The 14,684-nt window shown below is 44.1% G+C and overlaps 2 protein-coding genes across 7 annotated transcripts in view; one reads left to right on the forward strand and one right to left on the reverse strand.

Moving 5' to 3' along the window:
- CHAC2 (ChaC cation transport regulator homolog 2) overlaps window positions 1–12,705 on the reverse strand; it is a 16,814-nt gene extending 4,109 nt beyond the window's left edge. Inside the window, exons 1-3 of the mRNA XM_025201588.1 lie at window positions 12,678–12,705; window positions 8,355–8,377; window positions 5,337–5,372 (exon numbers count right to left, since the gene is read on the reverse strand). Of these exons, the coding sequence (XP_025057373.1) occupies window positions 5,337–5,372; window positions 8,355–8,377; window positions 12,678–12,705 (87 nt within the window). The remainder of the gene's footprint in view (window positions 1–5,336; window positions 5,373–8,354; window positions 8,378–12,677) is intronic.
- ASB3 (ankyrin repeat and SOCS box containing 3) overlaps window positions 1–14,684 on the forward strand; it is a 109,488-nt gene that overhangs the window by 21,240 nt on the left and 73,564 nt on the right. The gene's annotated exons all lie outside the window — the stretch shown is intronic.

Consider the following 14,684-nt stretch of genomic DNA (forward strand, 5'->3'; position numbering starts at 1 on the left):
GAAGTGCCCAGAGGCCCTGATCCCCGCTCCTGTAGCTGGTGAGTGTGGGGCATGTTTGTTTGTTTGTTTGTTTAATTGCCGGGTGGCTGGGCTGGGTGGTGGGGGTGTGTGATTGGGGAGCAGGGACTGCGTGGGGGGGTCTCTGCCAGGAGACTCCAGAGCCCCATGCAGCTGCTGCTGCAGCTGGGGAGTGCGGGGCTTTTTTAAAATTGTATTTTAAGTGCCGGGAGGCTGGGTTTGGGCGGGGGATGGGGATGGGCAGGACACCCATGGGGGCTTCTCCTACAGCTCCCCCCACCCGGGGAGAGGCAGGCACAGCTGGAGCAACCATGGGAGAACTTGCAGCTGCCCAGCTGTGCCTGCCACTCCCTGACCAATCTGAATCTCCAAATCAGTGCCGAATCTCCGCTTCTGATTTGGCCAAATCGAATGGGGAGAGCGATTCGAATCACCAAATCGAATCACTGTCCTCTGAATCGGCTGAAAACAAATAGAATACTTCCCTATTTGCACAGGCCTATTAAAGAGTCATTCAAACTAGGGTGACTATGCACTGTTATACCAAGCATGAGGTCTGTTTTGACGAACTGTTTCTGGAGTGCCCAGGGTCCTGTACATTTGAACCCAATTACACACAAAGTTAACCTTTAGCCGGTAGCAATTGCTAATGTGCAAAATAAAAAATGCTTCCCCCCCAGTATCCTTCACCAGTGGATTATAGGGGTCTTTTAAAATAAACTTCCTGCATCTTCAAACACTGTTACTCATACCAGGTTCTTCCTCCCAAAGTTCACTTGGACTTAGGTAACCCCAGGTCTATAGCTCCTGAGTAGAATAGAAGAAATAATCTTCAGTCCAACTACCTCATTCAAATATCCTGGGATTTCAGTTATTTTTGAGGTATTTACCACTGTCTTCCCTTCCTAGACTGCTTGTCTGATATAATGTGACTTAATACTGAATTTTACTTTTTTCTCCCTTTGCATGTTAACTCTCTTTAATTTTTGTGAAACGTTTTGTCTGATGTACCCCATCTGTTCACTGAGCTGAGTACTGCTCTGGGACTTAGTGATTTTGGTGTAGCGGTATTTTGCTTGTCATAGTTTTTTTTCCCCCACAATTAACCAATCTCGCACATCTTGATTAAAAATCTTTCCTCCCTTGAATGTGAGGATAAGAGATACCATGCTGCATGAGACAACAGGTCCATCTAGTCCAGGATCCTGTATCTTGCAGTGGTGGAATGTAGGTGCTAAGGGAAAGATTATTTCTGTACGGCATATCCACTCCTCTCTCCTCCCCTGTGTCTGTTCCCCTACATACACTGTTCAGGAAGGAAACCTAGGAATTTCTAATTGGAGGGTTCACACCTAACCATTTACAGATTTACCCAGGGATAGGTTAAATCAGTGTAGTCCTCTTTTGACCCTGGTTAAATTCCCAACCTCTACATCATGCGACAGTAACGTCACAGTTTACTTATACCTTCTATGAAAAAGGACGTCCTTGCTTGTTAAATCTGCTACCTGCTGATTTCATAATTGTCCCCCAACTCTAGTATTGAGAGAGATAGTAAATCCTTATTGAATAGACCTCCATCCTATTTGCCCCAAGTCATCTTTCTAAGCTAAAAAGTCTTAGCATGTTTAGTCGCTCCTCATTCCCCATATTCTCATCATGCCCCTGATCATTCTTGTTGCCTTTATCTTTGTACCTTTCCTAATTCTATATATCCTTTTTGAGGTTGGGGCATCAGAACTGCAGCATTCAAAATGTGATCATACCGCAGATTTTGTGTCATAATGATAATTTCTGTTTTTATTCCTCTCTGTCCAGATATCTGGAAAATTCTGTGTCCTCCCCTGGAGCCAAATGGTTTGTGGCAGTTGTACAGACCCTAAACTTTTCACTGTGGTAGTTGGGAGCCAAAAGGGAAATTCTCCTTTGCAATCTCATAGTTTGAGGTTCACAAAGCTTTGATGGTTTAGCAACCATAAGCAAATTTAGGTTGGGTAAGGCTGTTAGGTCAGAGGAATGTTTGCAAACTATATTGAAACATTTTTTTCTCCCTTCCAAATTAAGGAAGCTCTTCTGATCTGCTTCTGCTGAAAATCAGAATGTTTATGTAGTTGATGCAGAAAAATCTAAGCAATAGCTGGTCAGGAATTTTCTGATACCTTTTTGTCATAAAATGCAGATCTATCAAAACTGTTCATAATAGTTCTTGAGAGAGAAATATTCTCATCAAAACCAGACAGAGAGAGCAGCTTCCCCCCCCCCCCCCCCCGCCATTGCTCAGTGGCTAGAGCATTCTCCAGAAGTATGAAATCAAGAGCTGAGACCTTGGTTTGAATCAGACAGAGGAGGAACTTAAATTGTGCTTTTCCATGTCCCAGGAGAGCACCCTAACCACTAAGCTGTTGGTTACTGTGGGGAAAGGTAGCTACTGGAATTTGAATGAGTATCTCTTTAATTTAATTTCAAACTGTCTCTCTTTCCTCCTGAAGTGAATGGGAAAAGTTAAAATATTAGTGTTGGAGAACGGTTTCCTGTTCAACTCAAATGCAAGAACATGGATTATTCACATATCTTTTGATAGACTAAAAATGGCTCTAAAACTGGTCTACAGACCCCTGACAATTTGTGGAGCAGTTCTAGATGATTTACAGAAAATTGCTTTGGCCTTGGTAGTGAAATACCTGTCAGTCTTCAAACAATGATCCTTCAGACTAGTTATAACATGGGATCCTGCTTGTTTTTAAAGGGTTTTGGAACCCTGTAGAACAGTGGTTTCCAACCTTTTTAGGTTAGAGATCACTTTTGGAATTTAAGAGGAACTGAAGATCTACACCTTCTTCCACCCCCCCCCCCCCAACAGGAAAGTCTGGGGGGAGGGGGGAGGGGGGAGAGGATAGGCCCATGGGAGGTGGGGTGCACATCAAGGCCCCAGCCCTACCCCACTCCCTCACCACTGGGGACTTGATTTCTGCCCCCACCCCCCAACAGTGGTGAGGGAGTGACAAGGCCTGCACAGCTGGGGTGAGGCAGGTGACAGAGCCATGAGTGGCTCATCCGGGGGGTGTGGGGAGGGAGGGGCATGCAGCCCAGGGGGGCGCATGCCCCCAGATCTGTATGTGGGGCCAGGGCCAGGGCCAGGGCAGTGCTGGGCTCCTTCTAGCTGGGCTGTGCTCAGGCTGGGTGGCTGTGGGGCCATGGGGGGGCGTCCCTACTCCCAGCGCAGTATGGGCCAGGTCCGGCAGGAACACCCAGGCAGCCCACAGGCAGCTTTACAGCCCACAGCAGCAGCCCACCAGCCCCCATGTCCTTGGGAAAAGGGAAAGGCTGTGTTCGACTGTTCCCGCCAGCATGGCCCTGCTCCCAGTGCCACCGCTGCAGTCACCTGGCCTGAGTGCAGCCCAGCTGGGAAGAGCCCAGCATTGTCCCTGCCCCCATGTGCAGATCTGGGGGCAGGTACCCCCCCCGGGGATAAGCCACTTGCAGTTCCGTTCCCTACCCCACCCCACCCCACCCAGGCTGTGCAGGGCTTGCTCACACTCCCTGCTGGTGCTCCCTGCATTGGGGGGGGGCATGTCCCCCCCAATCTGTGTGTAGTGGAGGTGACTGCAGCTGCAGGCTGGGCTTTGCACCGTGAGCCCCACTGCATGTGCCCCCCAGACCTCCACCCCTTCCCTCCCCCACTGACTGACCTGCTGGGCTGGGGGGCAGGGGGGGATGCACATGCGCACGCACGCATATGCTTAGGCCCCCTCCCCCCAGCCCAAGATCGACTTGAAGAGGCTCTGGGATCCACCTGGTGACCTCTGCACTAGAAAATGGACATCTGGTGTTTTTTGGGGGGGGGTTTGGTTTTTTTTTTTTTTTTTTTTAAGGCAATATTCACAGAATCTACCACTTCATCTTGTAGTACTATCTGCAAGCTACTTTGGTTTAAATTTAACTATAATCAAGTTTCTGGTTGAATTAAAGTTGGTGCAGCAAATGCTAAGGAGACTAGAACTACAATTTAAAGTGATCTTGCTGAACTGGAGTGGTGGGGTCTAGTCAGGTGGGAGGCTGGGTACTAAGAAGCTAAAAATTCAACAAGAAAGGCAAAATTCAACACAATGCAGTTTAAAAACAGTCACATGACTGAAGAGTTGTACTAATTGTAATAAATTTTAGTTTTGTCTTGTTTCCATAACTCTGGCTTAGTACCTCACCTTGTAATCAAGCAATGCTACTGTTTTAAAAGAAGAGTGGGAAAACACAATGCCTGCAAGACTCTTGAGATTAGTTTCAGAACTAAGTAGCATGTGGTCTTCACAGTCACTTTCTACTGAGGGTCACAGTGCTTAACACAACATAGTATTGCTTATCAGTCTTTTGTAGGAACTGCATACTAATTGGTATATGGACTGAATCCCTTAGGACCACATGCAGTATACATTTTTAAAAGCATTGCCTTAGCTCGCATGAGGTCTTCAGCTGGGAATCTTACAATGGAACAATTAATGTAGGAAAGAGCTGTAGGACCAGGCTGTAATAGAGAATCTATGCTGTATTGTCACCATCTGGCAAAGCTGGACATGAGAGTAAAATTTAAGAAAAAGTGTTTCTCTTCTCCCTCTGCCACCCCCCCATTGTTATGTACAAAACCTGTAACTTTTCTGACTTACAAAGTCACAAATGTAAGGCTTCGTTCTGTTTCTGTCACTCTTTCCATGCCTTGAGTAGTACTTCCATCTGCAAATACTCTTACTCGAGATGAGTAAGAGTAACAGAATCAGGTCCTTACACCTTTTTCTAAAGAAGAATTTTCATTCACATTCAGGGTTCAGTAGAAAACAAAATGATAAGAATTATAGCTGAGGGATTACATTTCATATTGGTATCAAAATTAAGCAAGGGTATGTCTTGTTTTATTAGGATTTAGTCTTGATACATGCCAAGTTTTATTTTGTGGAAGCAAGTTTTATCAAAACATCAGCCAATATTAGTAATAGCTGCCAGGTGCTACAAATTTACTTAAACAGGGTCGTTAACTTGACTGTTCAGAAGCATACTTAGAACTCTTCCTTTATTGAAATAATAAAGCTTATATACTTTCTAATTGCTTAGTTACAGACTGCATAAAATGTATCCACTGAAATCCATAGTTGCAATTCTGAGACTGATGGGGAGTCTGAGAACATGCTTTGACAGCAAAAAAAAATTTATTTACATTTTAAAGATAAAATATTCATCTGATGATGTTTCATAATGATGTATCAAACAAGTGGAATCCAGTAAAATATGCTATGTGCTATAAAAACTGTTTATAAGGCAGTGTACTGTACCTCAGGATCTTCAACAAGAGTCACAACTCTTCCAGGCTAAAAATTAAAAGAAATATTGTAGTTCAGTGAAAAGCATTCTTTGTCAAATCATTAGCAAAAGTGGACAGTGAAAAAGCATATTTTTCCCTTAAAGATGTAGAACTAAAACTAAAGAGCTCTTTAAATGATTGAGGCCTAGCAAGTTTATTTTATGTGGATAAAGAGTTTTTTTATCAGTTTTGGAAGAGGATAGGGGAGTATGTCGTAAGAAATGAAATTTGAGATTTTTTAAGGGGAGAGTGGCAGGGAAATATGAAGTTAAAATTATGCTGTAAAACAAAATGTATGAATTATCCTTATTTTCAAGTATACTGTTTAGAACCATCCCTGTTGCCATTTTGCATGGTAGTTTTATGACTTGGCTATACAGTATTGTGTTCTTTATGGCTCTCAAAAAAACTTCAGACTTCTACATACAAATTTTAATTTTTAATTTACTTTTTGTGTACATTTCCAGCTCATGTCTATTTTATTTAAAGACACTGTAATTCCTTTTCCTTGTTTTCACTTTCAATAAGTATTTGTACCAGTATTTAACTGATAGCATAGTATATTATATCTTTACTTACAGTATGAAGAAGAAAACTAATTGACTTATTAACACTTTCTGTTGCTGGTCCTTTTTTTTTTATTTTACAGATGATAGTTTTTCAGGGGAGGACAAAAATTAAGCATGTCTTGGTGATGCATTATAGGCATCTTGGTTCACAATGAGATGCATATACTTTTTGTGATAAAAGAACCTGCAGTGGAGTTAATGTCCTGTAATACTTCAAGCTACTGTTTTTTATTACTAATGAATGATTTACCTTCTAATTACCAAATGGTACATAGGGAAATATTTGTTTTGTTGTTTGTTTGTTTGTTTGTTTTGGCTTATTAAATAGCTACATCTAGCGTTCCAGTAATAAGAGAAGCTGAAGGGATTTGATTTGTCTGATATTCCCAATAGGTATGAGTTATTAGGTACAACTCTGTCTTTACCCAAATGGTTTATAGTTCTTGCTGATTTTCATGCAAGCTCTGGAAATGCATCTGAAAACAGTTTTGCCTTAATTCTGTTTTAAATTGTGCCACAGTTCTTATCTAGAGAGAGGATATGGTTATAATACCCTGTCCATACTGGAGCTTTTTGATGTAAAATATAGTTCTTAAAGGCTGGTGTTTTATCTGACTGTCTATCTGGGGGGGGTGCAGGTTCTAAGTTGATATACTTCCATTATAATACTGAAGTCACTTGGGAATTGCATGTCCATGGGTGGGGAGGTAGGGGCAGTCAGAGAGTCTCTCTGTTTTAAGCTGCAAAAGTAAAATTTAGCTAAACAGGAATGAGGTTTGATCTGTCAGTCTGAATGACCACCACCTGTCCCAGCTACTCTGGCAGCAGGTCACCAACAATAAGGACAGGATGTGAATGGCCCCTATACACGCCAGCTCCAGCTTGTTGCTGAGGTGGGCCACTGCCCAGGCAGCCATGTGCTGAGCCTCAGCACCCTGGGATGCATTGACCAGCTGGACCTCCTCTATTATAGTAGTAGGTTGTGTATGAAAACTCATGCTTCTCTGAACCAGTAAGTGTCTAAGGTGCCCTGCCCAACCTTCTGCCTGACTTGCATGCTGCAAATTCCTTTCCAGATTTAGAAAAGAAAAGCAAAATGCATAATCATAGGATGTGGTGGACCTCAGGGGTCATCTCGCACAATACCCTGCAGCGATGTAGGAACGTATGCACACATGAAAAAAATGCAGCATTCAAAAACTGGGAAAAGACACCCTCTATGTCTGCTGGACCTGAACATTTTTGTTTATAATCCCTAAAGGGTCAGGGTGTCCATTTTCCATACAGTTCTGGTTAATGAGGTTTCATCTTTCTAAGGGATTGTTCATTCATATAATGAATGAACTTTTGAATTTTTTGCTTTATTTGTATGTGTATTAAACACGCATCCTACAATTTTTAAAGCCCTTTTTCCTTTCTACAGGAAACAATTTGCTCTTCTGGATTTCTAACTCTAGTTAGCAAGCCATCTATTTTTTTAAAAAACGTGCGTTTATCCCTTATTTTCCTTTGAGGTGCACCGATACATCGGTCCTATATTGGATCGGTACTGATATAAAGAAAATTGGCTGTGTGGGATGTTGGCCTGATAAAAGTGCCACAGTGCAGCACTCAAGCAGAGAGGAGCACAGCTGGCAGTGTGGAGAGCTGTCTTCAGCTGGTTAGTCCAGTGGGGGGGGGATCCCCCCCCAGCCCGTGGTGAGGGAGGGGGCAGGCACTGCGGAGGGCGGGGAAGGCCTCCTGCTGCTGCAAGCAACCTGGGAGGGCATAGGGGGTCATGTGCTCCCCGGATCTGCATGGGGCTCTTCTTGGTGGGGGCTGGGCTCAGAATGGGCACCAGCGGCGCTGGGAGAATGTTGCATCCACCTTTTTTTTTTTTTTTAACTGCTGCTGCCAACCACAGCCTCAGCTCTTCCCCGGCGTGTGGGTGGAGGCGGGCCATTGAGCTGGGGCTGCGTTGGGTGGCTGGTGGTGGTGGCGCTGGGAGTGCAGTGGCAGTGAAATAGTGGTGGATGCAGGAACGTCCCCGCACCACCAGCATCTACTCTGAGCCCAGCTCCCACTGAGAAGAGCCCTGCATATCCCTGGTTGTAGCCTGCCCCATGCAGATCCAGGAGATGCACACTCCCCTGTGCCCTCTTGGCGGGGCAGGGGACAAGCAGCGGCAGGGGGGGCCCCCCCCCCCCCCCCCCCTCCACGGTGGGGGTGTTCATCTGCCCCCCCACATACCCTTTCCACTACACCTAACTTACCAGCTGGAGGCAGCTGTATTGGAAATCGGATTGGTATTGGCTGATATGCCTCTTTTAAAGATCGGCTATCGGTATTGGCCCCCAAAATCTCAATCGGTGCACCCCTATTTCCTTTGTTTTGTGTATACCTGAAGGTTTGTATGTTTAAATGCTTCAGTTTCAACTTACGTTGTTTGTTAGCTGCTGGTTTGCTAGTCATTTTCTTTTTAATCCATGTAGTGATGCTTTGAGTCTGTCAATTTAAGCTTCTGAAACATCTTGGTCAGTCCTCAGAGCAGCATAAAAGGAAACTGAAGTACTACAGTACATGATGAATATTCTTCAGATAAACTAATTGCTAAGGTGTTGCATATTCTATCTAAATGATGAAAATATTTTAATTGTTCTGGAAAGTTCTAGTTTTACATAGAAATACCTTGGTGAACAAAATGAAGGAATTACTCCATGCTATATACAGTGATGTAAACAACCATTATGTCAGTCTGAAATAAGAAAATTGATGGGGGGAACCTGCAAACCATGTCATTTTGTTATTGTGTCTTGGAATATTACTAGAGGAGGGCAAATTTAGGCTGAATTTGAGTTACAAATACAGAGTTCTGGCAGAAGTCTTGTACTCAACTCCAGGAAGAAACCAGGAACCTCCCAGCTTATTATACCTGGTGCAGCAGAATATAGTTTGGAAATGACCTGTCTCACCCACATTCTAGACCAGGGGTGCCCAACCTCTGGCCTGTGGGCCAAATGCAGCCGGCAAAGCCATTTCATCTGGCCCACGGGTCTAGAAATTTGGCCATTAATACAGCCACCCTCCCCCCACTGCCAAGTTCCCAAATCCCAAGCTCCACATAAGCCTCTCTCCTCTGTGGGCTGGTTCATGCCCCCTCTCCCTTCCCTGGATAGCGGCCAGTCAACATCCCCTTATCCCCACTCCACGGGGCCTTGTTGAGATCGGACCATGCCCCTTCCCCTGTGTGAGGCCAGGTCAATCTCCTTTCCCCTGCGGGGCCATGTTGTGGCTGGCCTCCCCTCTGCATGGCTGGACGGTGTCTATTTTACATGCCAGACTGGGACCACTGGGTGCCGCACTGGGACCACTGATTGGATCTGGCCCATAGAGGGACCAGGCACTGCCTGTCAGGCCACCACGCAAAAAGGTTGGGCACCACTATTCTAAACTGTTTGGATGTGTAAGGATTATCACTTGAATTTCTTTTGGAAGTGAAAAAGCAAGTTCCTACAGAAAATCAAATAATGTGTATTTTAATTCTGCCTCTTTTCACCCAAGGAACCTTGTCTGTCTTTTTACACCAGGCACTTGACTCAGTAGAGTTTCCAGGTGAACTTCAAGGGTAACCTCATGCAGTAATTGTAGCCTGGAGACAGTAAGGCATTATTGTTGTCTCTGAGGTGTATAGCTGCAGCCCAATGGCCTAGTCCAGTGATGCCCAACCTTTTTTGTCTGGTGGGCTAGATGGGCAGTCCCTCTGTGGGCTGGATCATTGGTGGTTCTGATCCAGGGAAAGGAGCTTGATCTGGCCCTACGGGAGAAGGAGCTGTGGCCCGGGCCATTTGGGGGAAGGCGGCGTGGCCAATTCAGAAGAGGTGGGGAGGGGGCATGGACTGGTCTCACAGGGGAAGCAGGCACACATGGGACTTGGGAATTTGGCAGTGGGGAGAGTGGTTTTATTATTGGCCATCACTTCCCTGCTGCCAAATTTCTGGACCTTTGGGGATCTCCACAGGCCAAATGAGATGGCTGTGTGGACTGCATCTGGCCTGTAGGCTGGAGGCTGAGTTACCTATGGCCTAGTCTGAGATGATGATACTACAGCCAACCACTGCTGCATGAAAACCTGAGAAGATGAATGTGACCCAGGGCTGTGAACAATTCTGACAACAGGTACCTATTGCTCAGCCCATTCCTCCAAGTACTTTCTGTAGTCAAATATTTCTGCCTTATCTGAGTTGCACGCACTTGCTTTCATTCAGATACTGTTCTTGAGGAATAAGGAGACAGCATAACCTGTGTTAAAAGAAAAATGAGATGAACGCAGTAATAGCACGATGATGACTTTGGAACCTACAACTGCCTCATCTTTTATAGTGATTTTTTGCATACACCTTGAGGACAGGTGACAGGACTGATCCCTGGAGAATGCTATATGTGTGGACTAGCAGCATTCCTGTTGCAGCGAGAGTAGTTAGTAAACCCAATTAAGGTATTGTTTGTTACCAGACATTCCAGGCTTGTTCCTGTCAACAGCACCAAAAGTTGCTCATATAATAAAGGCAGCCTGACTGCTTGCTTTATACATTTAATGGCAGGAGGAATTAATTGTTAACTATATTTAGGTAAAGTCAAACTGAGGAGGACATGTTTTACTGAGGGGCAGCTTCAAATTCATTCTTTCTTATACCTTTCCCAAAAAGAGGTTAAAAGAAAGGTAGTAATTGTTGATAAAGAAACCGTTTTCAACATTAAAGGGAGTTAATTTAAACAAAAAAATAATAATTCCAAGTACTACATTTTTGTAACTAACCTATGCTTGTTTATGGCTTAACAATCATGATTCTTTCTCTGTAACAACAAGCAAACAGACAAAACTAAGTATCTCTAGGGAACTAGTGTATTGTATATTTGACAGTATTTCAGGTTCAAAATAAACTGAAAACCTAAGGAAGTTGTTCTCAGCTATTTTAGTTGTGGTAATATAAGGCTGCTTACAGACATGGAAGAAAACAAAACAAAACAGCACTTTACTGTCAGCTTGGTGCGCCCCCGTGCTGAGTGCAGCGCACGTCCAGAAGAGGCACTGAATCGGTTTGACCTGGCTTGCACAGCACCTGTGTAGTTTGCATACTTCGGTGGGGCTTTGTGGCACTTTATCTAATAGCGATTTAATCCGCTATTACATAAAAGCATCAAAAACCCCTGGTGAAGCATTCAATCAATACAGACATTGGAGAGCTGAGTCAAACTGATGTGCTTTTTCAGTAAAGCGCTGGGGTTTTTTTTTGGGGGGGGGGGGGGGGGGGGGAGAAGCAGGATGGGGAGGAGAAGACTTTTTTATTTGTCTGTCAACATAAGGTTTTTCTGCAGATGCATTATTAAAACACTGACTAAAGCTGACAGTCTCTCTAAATAGTCAATATAAAATATGCTATGTAGCTTTTCCATGATAATTATGGATTTTCACAGCAAGTTTCTGTAATTATTTCCCTTTCCACAAAGAATTTACAGAGCAGCAAGAAACTTATGAGCTCAGTTTCCCCAGATCCATTACAACTACCTTTATGGATGGATAACCAAATCCCATTGTATTACCATGGCTGTTCTTAGTGCCAATCTAGCTGATTCACTTCTGAAGCAAGTGCCAGTGTATCTGTACAACTGTGTTATGTATGCTCTGGATTAGATAGTTCTGTTTGTTCAACCTGTTAGGTGAGGGCTGTCCAACTGGTGGCCTGCAGGCCATGTGCGACTCATGAAGGGTTAAGATGCAGTTCCCAGGCTCACCCCCACCTGCTCCCACTCACTGTTTCCACCCCACTGCACACAGTGTAGTGTGCGAAGTGTAGAGTGAGGCTGGGGCTGTACAGGCATGGCATAAGATGCAATGGATGAGCATCAATCTAGGCACTCTGCAGCTGGCATGGTGTCCAAATGATGCGCAGCCCAGGGGACCCGTGGCTTGCTGTGGTATGGCCCCTGCTGGTACAGCCTGTGGGGTGTTCAGCCCCCAAATGCTCATAAATTGGACAGCCCTGTGTTAGACCCTGGAATGTTTTGCTCTCTAAAACATTCCCATAGTTTCAGAAGTGGGGAGGGGGTAGAGGCTAAATGGCTTGAAACTACTGCCCTAGTTAATGGCTAAAAACTACCTAATAGTTAATAGGTGAACATTTTTACTTCCGTAGTTAATAAAATATTAACTTTAATATACTAGCTTTTAATAAACGTATTAAAACTGCAGCTGTCTTTCTTCAAAGCAGGCAAAAAACATTTCAGATATAGTGAGCAGTACTGTTAGAGTATTAATGTGATAATATGGAGGTATGCAGAAGCCAGTTGGATGTGGGTAGCATATTAAAACAACTGAAAGTTAAGGCACCAGATTTAACCTAGATGACTTTCTTAGGGTGTGCATTAGGCTTTTCTCCACTTCATATTCAAATTTCACTCTCTCTTTAAAAAGCATTTAACCTAGGTCTGAATTTTGCCACAACCCTCCATTATGTGATGTGCATACAGTCTCACAAGAGATGGCTGCTTGGTCACTGCTAATCCACAATGAAACAGGCTACTGACAAACAAATGATTGTTCAGCAGTTGGTGGGCTAGTCCCAAAATGCACAAATAGCAAATAATCTCTTTGTTTTTGCAATTCCTGCATTTCCACAATAGTGCCATGCAAATGCATAATTGCTGTGTGACATTGATAGAGCAAAAGACTGATTGATCATTAGAAGTTTTTTTTCATTGCACACCTGTGAGTGCCATATCCTTATTGGGCATGTTGAACTCCTATATTTGCAAAGTAATGCTACTGTCTTTTTGTGAAGACAGTCAGATGCTAGAATAGTAGATATGCTGAAAGGTAGGGCTAGGATTGAGAAAGACCTTGACAAATTGGAGGATTGGACCTAAATAAATCTCATGAAGTTCAGTAAGGAGAAGTGCAAAGTCTTGCACTTTGGACGGAACAGTTGCATGGACTTGTACGGGCTGGGGACTGACTGGCTAAGCAGGAGCTTTTTAGAAAAGGACCTGGGGGTTACAGTGGACAATTAGCTGAATATGAGTCAACTGTGCCCTTGTTGCCAAGAAGGCTGACAGCATACTGGCCTGCATTAGTAGAACCATTGCCAGCAGATCTAGGAAAGTGATTGTTTCCCTTGTTTTGGCACCGATGAGGCCACATCTGGAGTACTGTGTTTAGTTTTGCCCCTCTGCTCTAAAGGATGTAGACCAGTTGAAGAGAGTCCAACAGAAAGTAATGAAAGCAGTTAGGGTGCTGGGGCACATGGCTTGAGGAGAGGCTGAGGGACCTGGGCTTATTTAGTTGGAAGAAAAGACTGAGGGGGGACTTAATAGCAACCATCAACTACCTGAAGGGTGGTTCCCAAGAGGATGGAGCTAGACTGTTCTCAGTTAGATCAAGTTAGATGTGAGGAAAAGCTTTATTATTAGGAGGGTAGTGAATCTGGACCTTTTGTAATGTACCAAGAGTTAACTAGACAAAAAAATGCCTACATACTAGTAGTGACTGTAATATGGTTATACAGTATTTGTTTTGAGGAACAGAATATAGCACCAACTAGTAACATGTACACCTGGAAATTTCCAAGAGATCAGTTTCCTAAATCTTAAAGTACTGTATTTACTTGAATACAATAAAAAGTCCCCCGGCTCCTCCCAACCCACATGGGGGTGGGGGGAGGGGACCTTTATCTTGCATTCTCATACAAGGAAACAGCATTAAATGTATTGTCTATTTTTAAACTGCTGTTAAAAGTATTATGTGATCAGTAACAGAAACCAACTATGAAGCTGATTAAATGCAGCCAATACTGAGAATGACATGCATGTTTGCCTATACAGTAGGTCAGACTAGATGACTTCAGCAGCTTCTAGCTTTAGACTCCATGGCTGCATCCACACAAGTGTGGATACTTGGTTCCCTGGGGACAACTAGCAGTGGCACACTTTGTGCGGCTGCTAGTTGGTCCCCAGGGAATGCCTGTGCCATGTGCCCTCTGGTGCCAGTTGTGCAGCTGGTCACCCTGGGTGAGGTAAGGGAGGCTGGGACCAGCACTGTGTTGGCCCCAGCAGCCTTACCTGGGGACCTCCTGGGGCTGCAGCAGTAGCGATCATGCTTGGAGCCTGGCTGGTAGTTGGAGCATGGCTCCAGCTTTCCAGGTTCCAGTTTTGAGTGGTGTGCGCCCTGTGTGTGCCACTCTGCTTTTTTTTTTTTTTTTTTTTTTATGCACAGGTTTTTTGATCCCTGGATATCCAGGAGTCATGCGTGCGCCCCCCCCCCGCGCTGCTCCTGTGCAGCACAGAGAACAGCTGAACATGTGGTATGTAGCACTACAGACACAGCTGCACTCATCTGGGTGTGGCCCATGAATATTTCATCCTACTACTGTTCTTATCTCCTGCTCTTTTACTCATTTCCTTCTCTAAACCTACTTTTTCAAACAATCACTTCATCAGTAATCCCCACATGACTTATAAAACCATTATTCAGTGACGGGGATCATGTTTTTAATTATTTTGTTCCGTTTGGAAAATTCTATGTAAATTGGTGCAAGATATAATTTTTCATAACTTTGCCTATGTTTACTGAAATGTACACCACTTTTGAATTTCTGTTATACATTCAGCAGTTCCTGTGGAGAGAATTAATGCAGTAAGTCACAGACTTTATTTTTTCTACCCCTAGCTGAAAAACATGCTACCAAATGTCAGTGAATATAATATCATTTCCTGCT

The sequence above is a fragment of the Alligator sinensis genome, unplaced genomic scaffold, assembly GCF_000455745.1.
Source record: "Alligator sinensis unplaced genomic scaffold, ASM45574v1 scaffold432_1, whole genome shotgun sequence".
NCBI lineage: Eukaryota > Metazoa > Chordata > Crocodylia > Alligatoridae > Alligator > Alligator sinensis.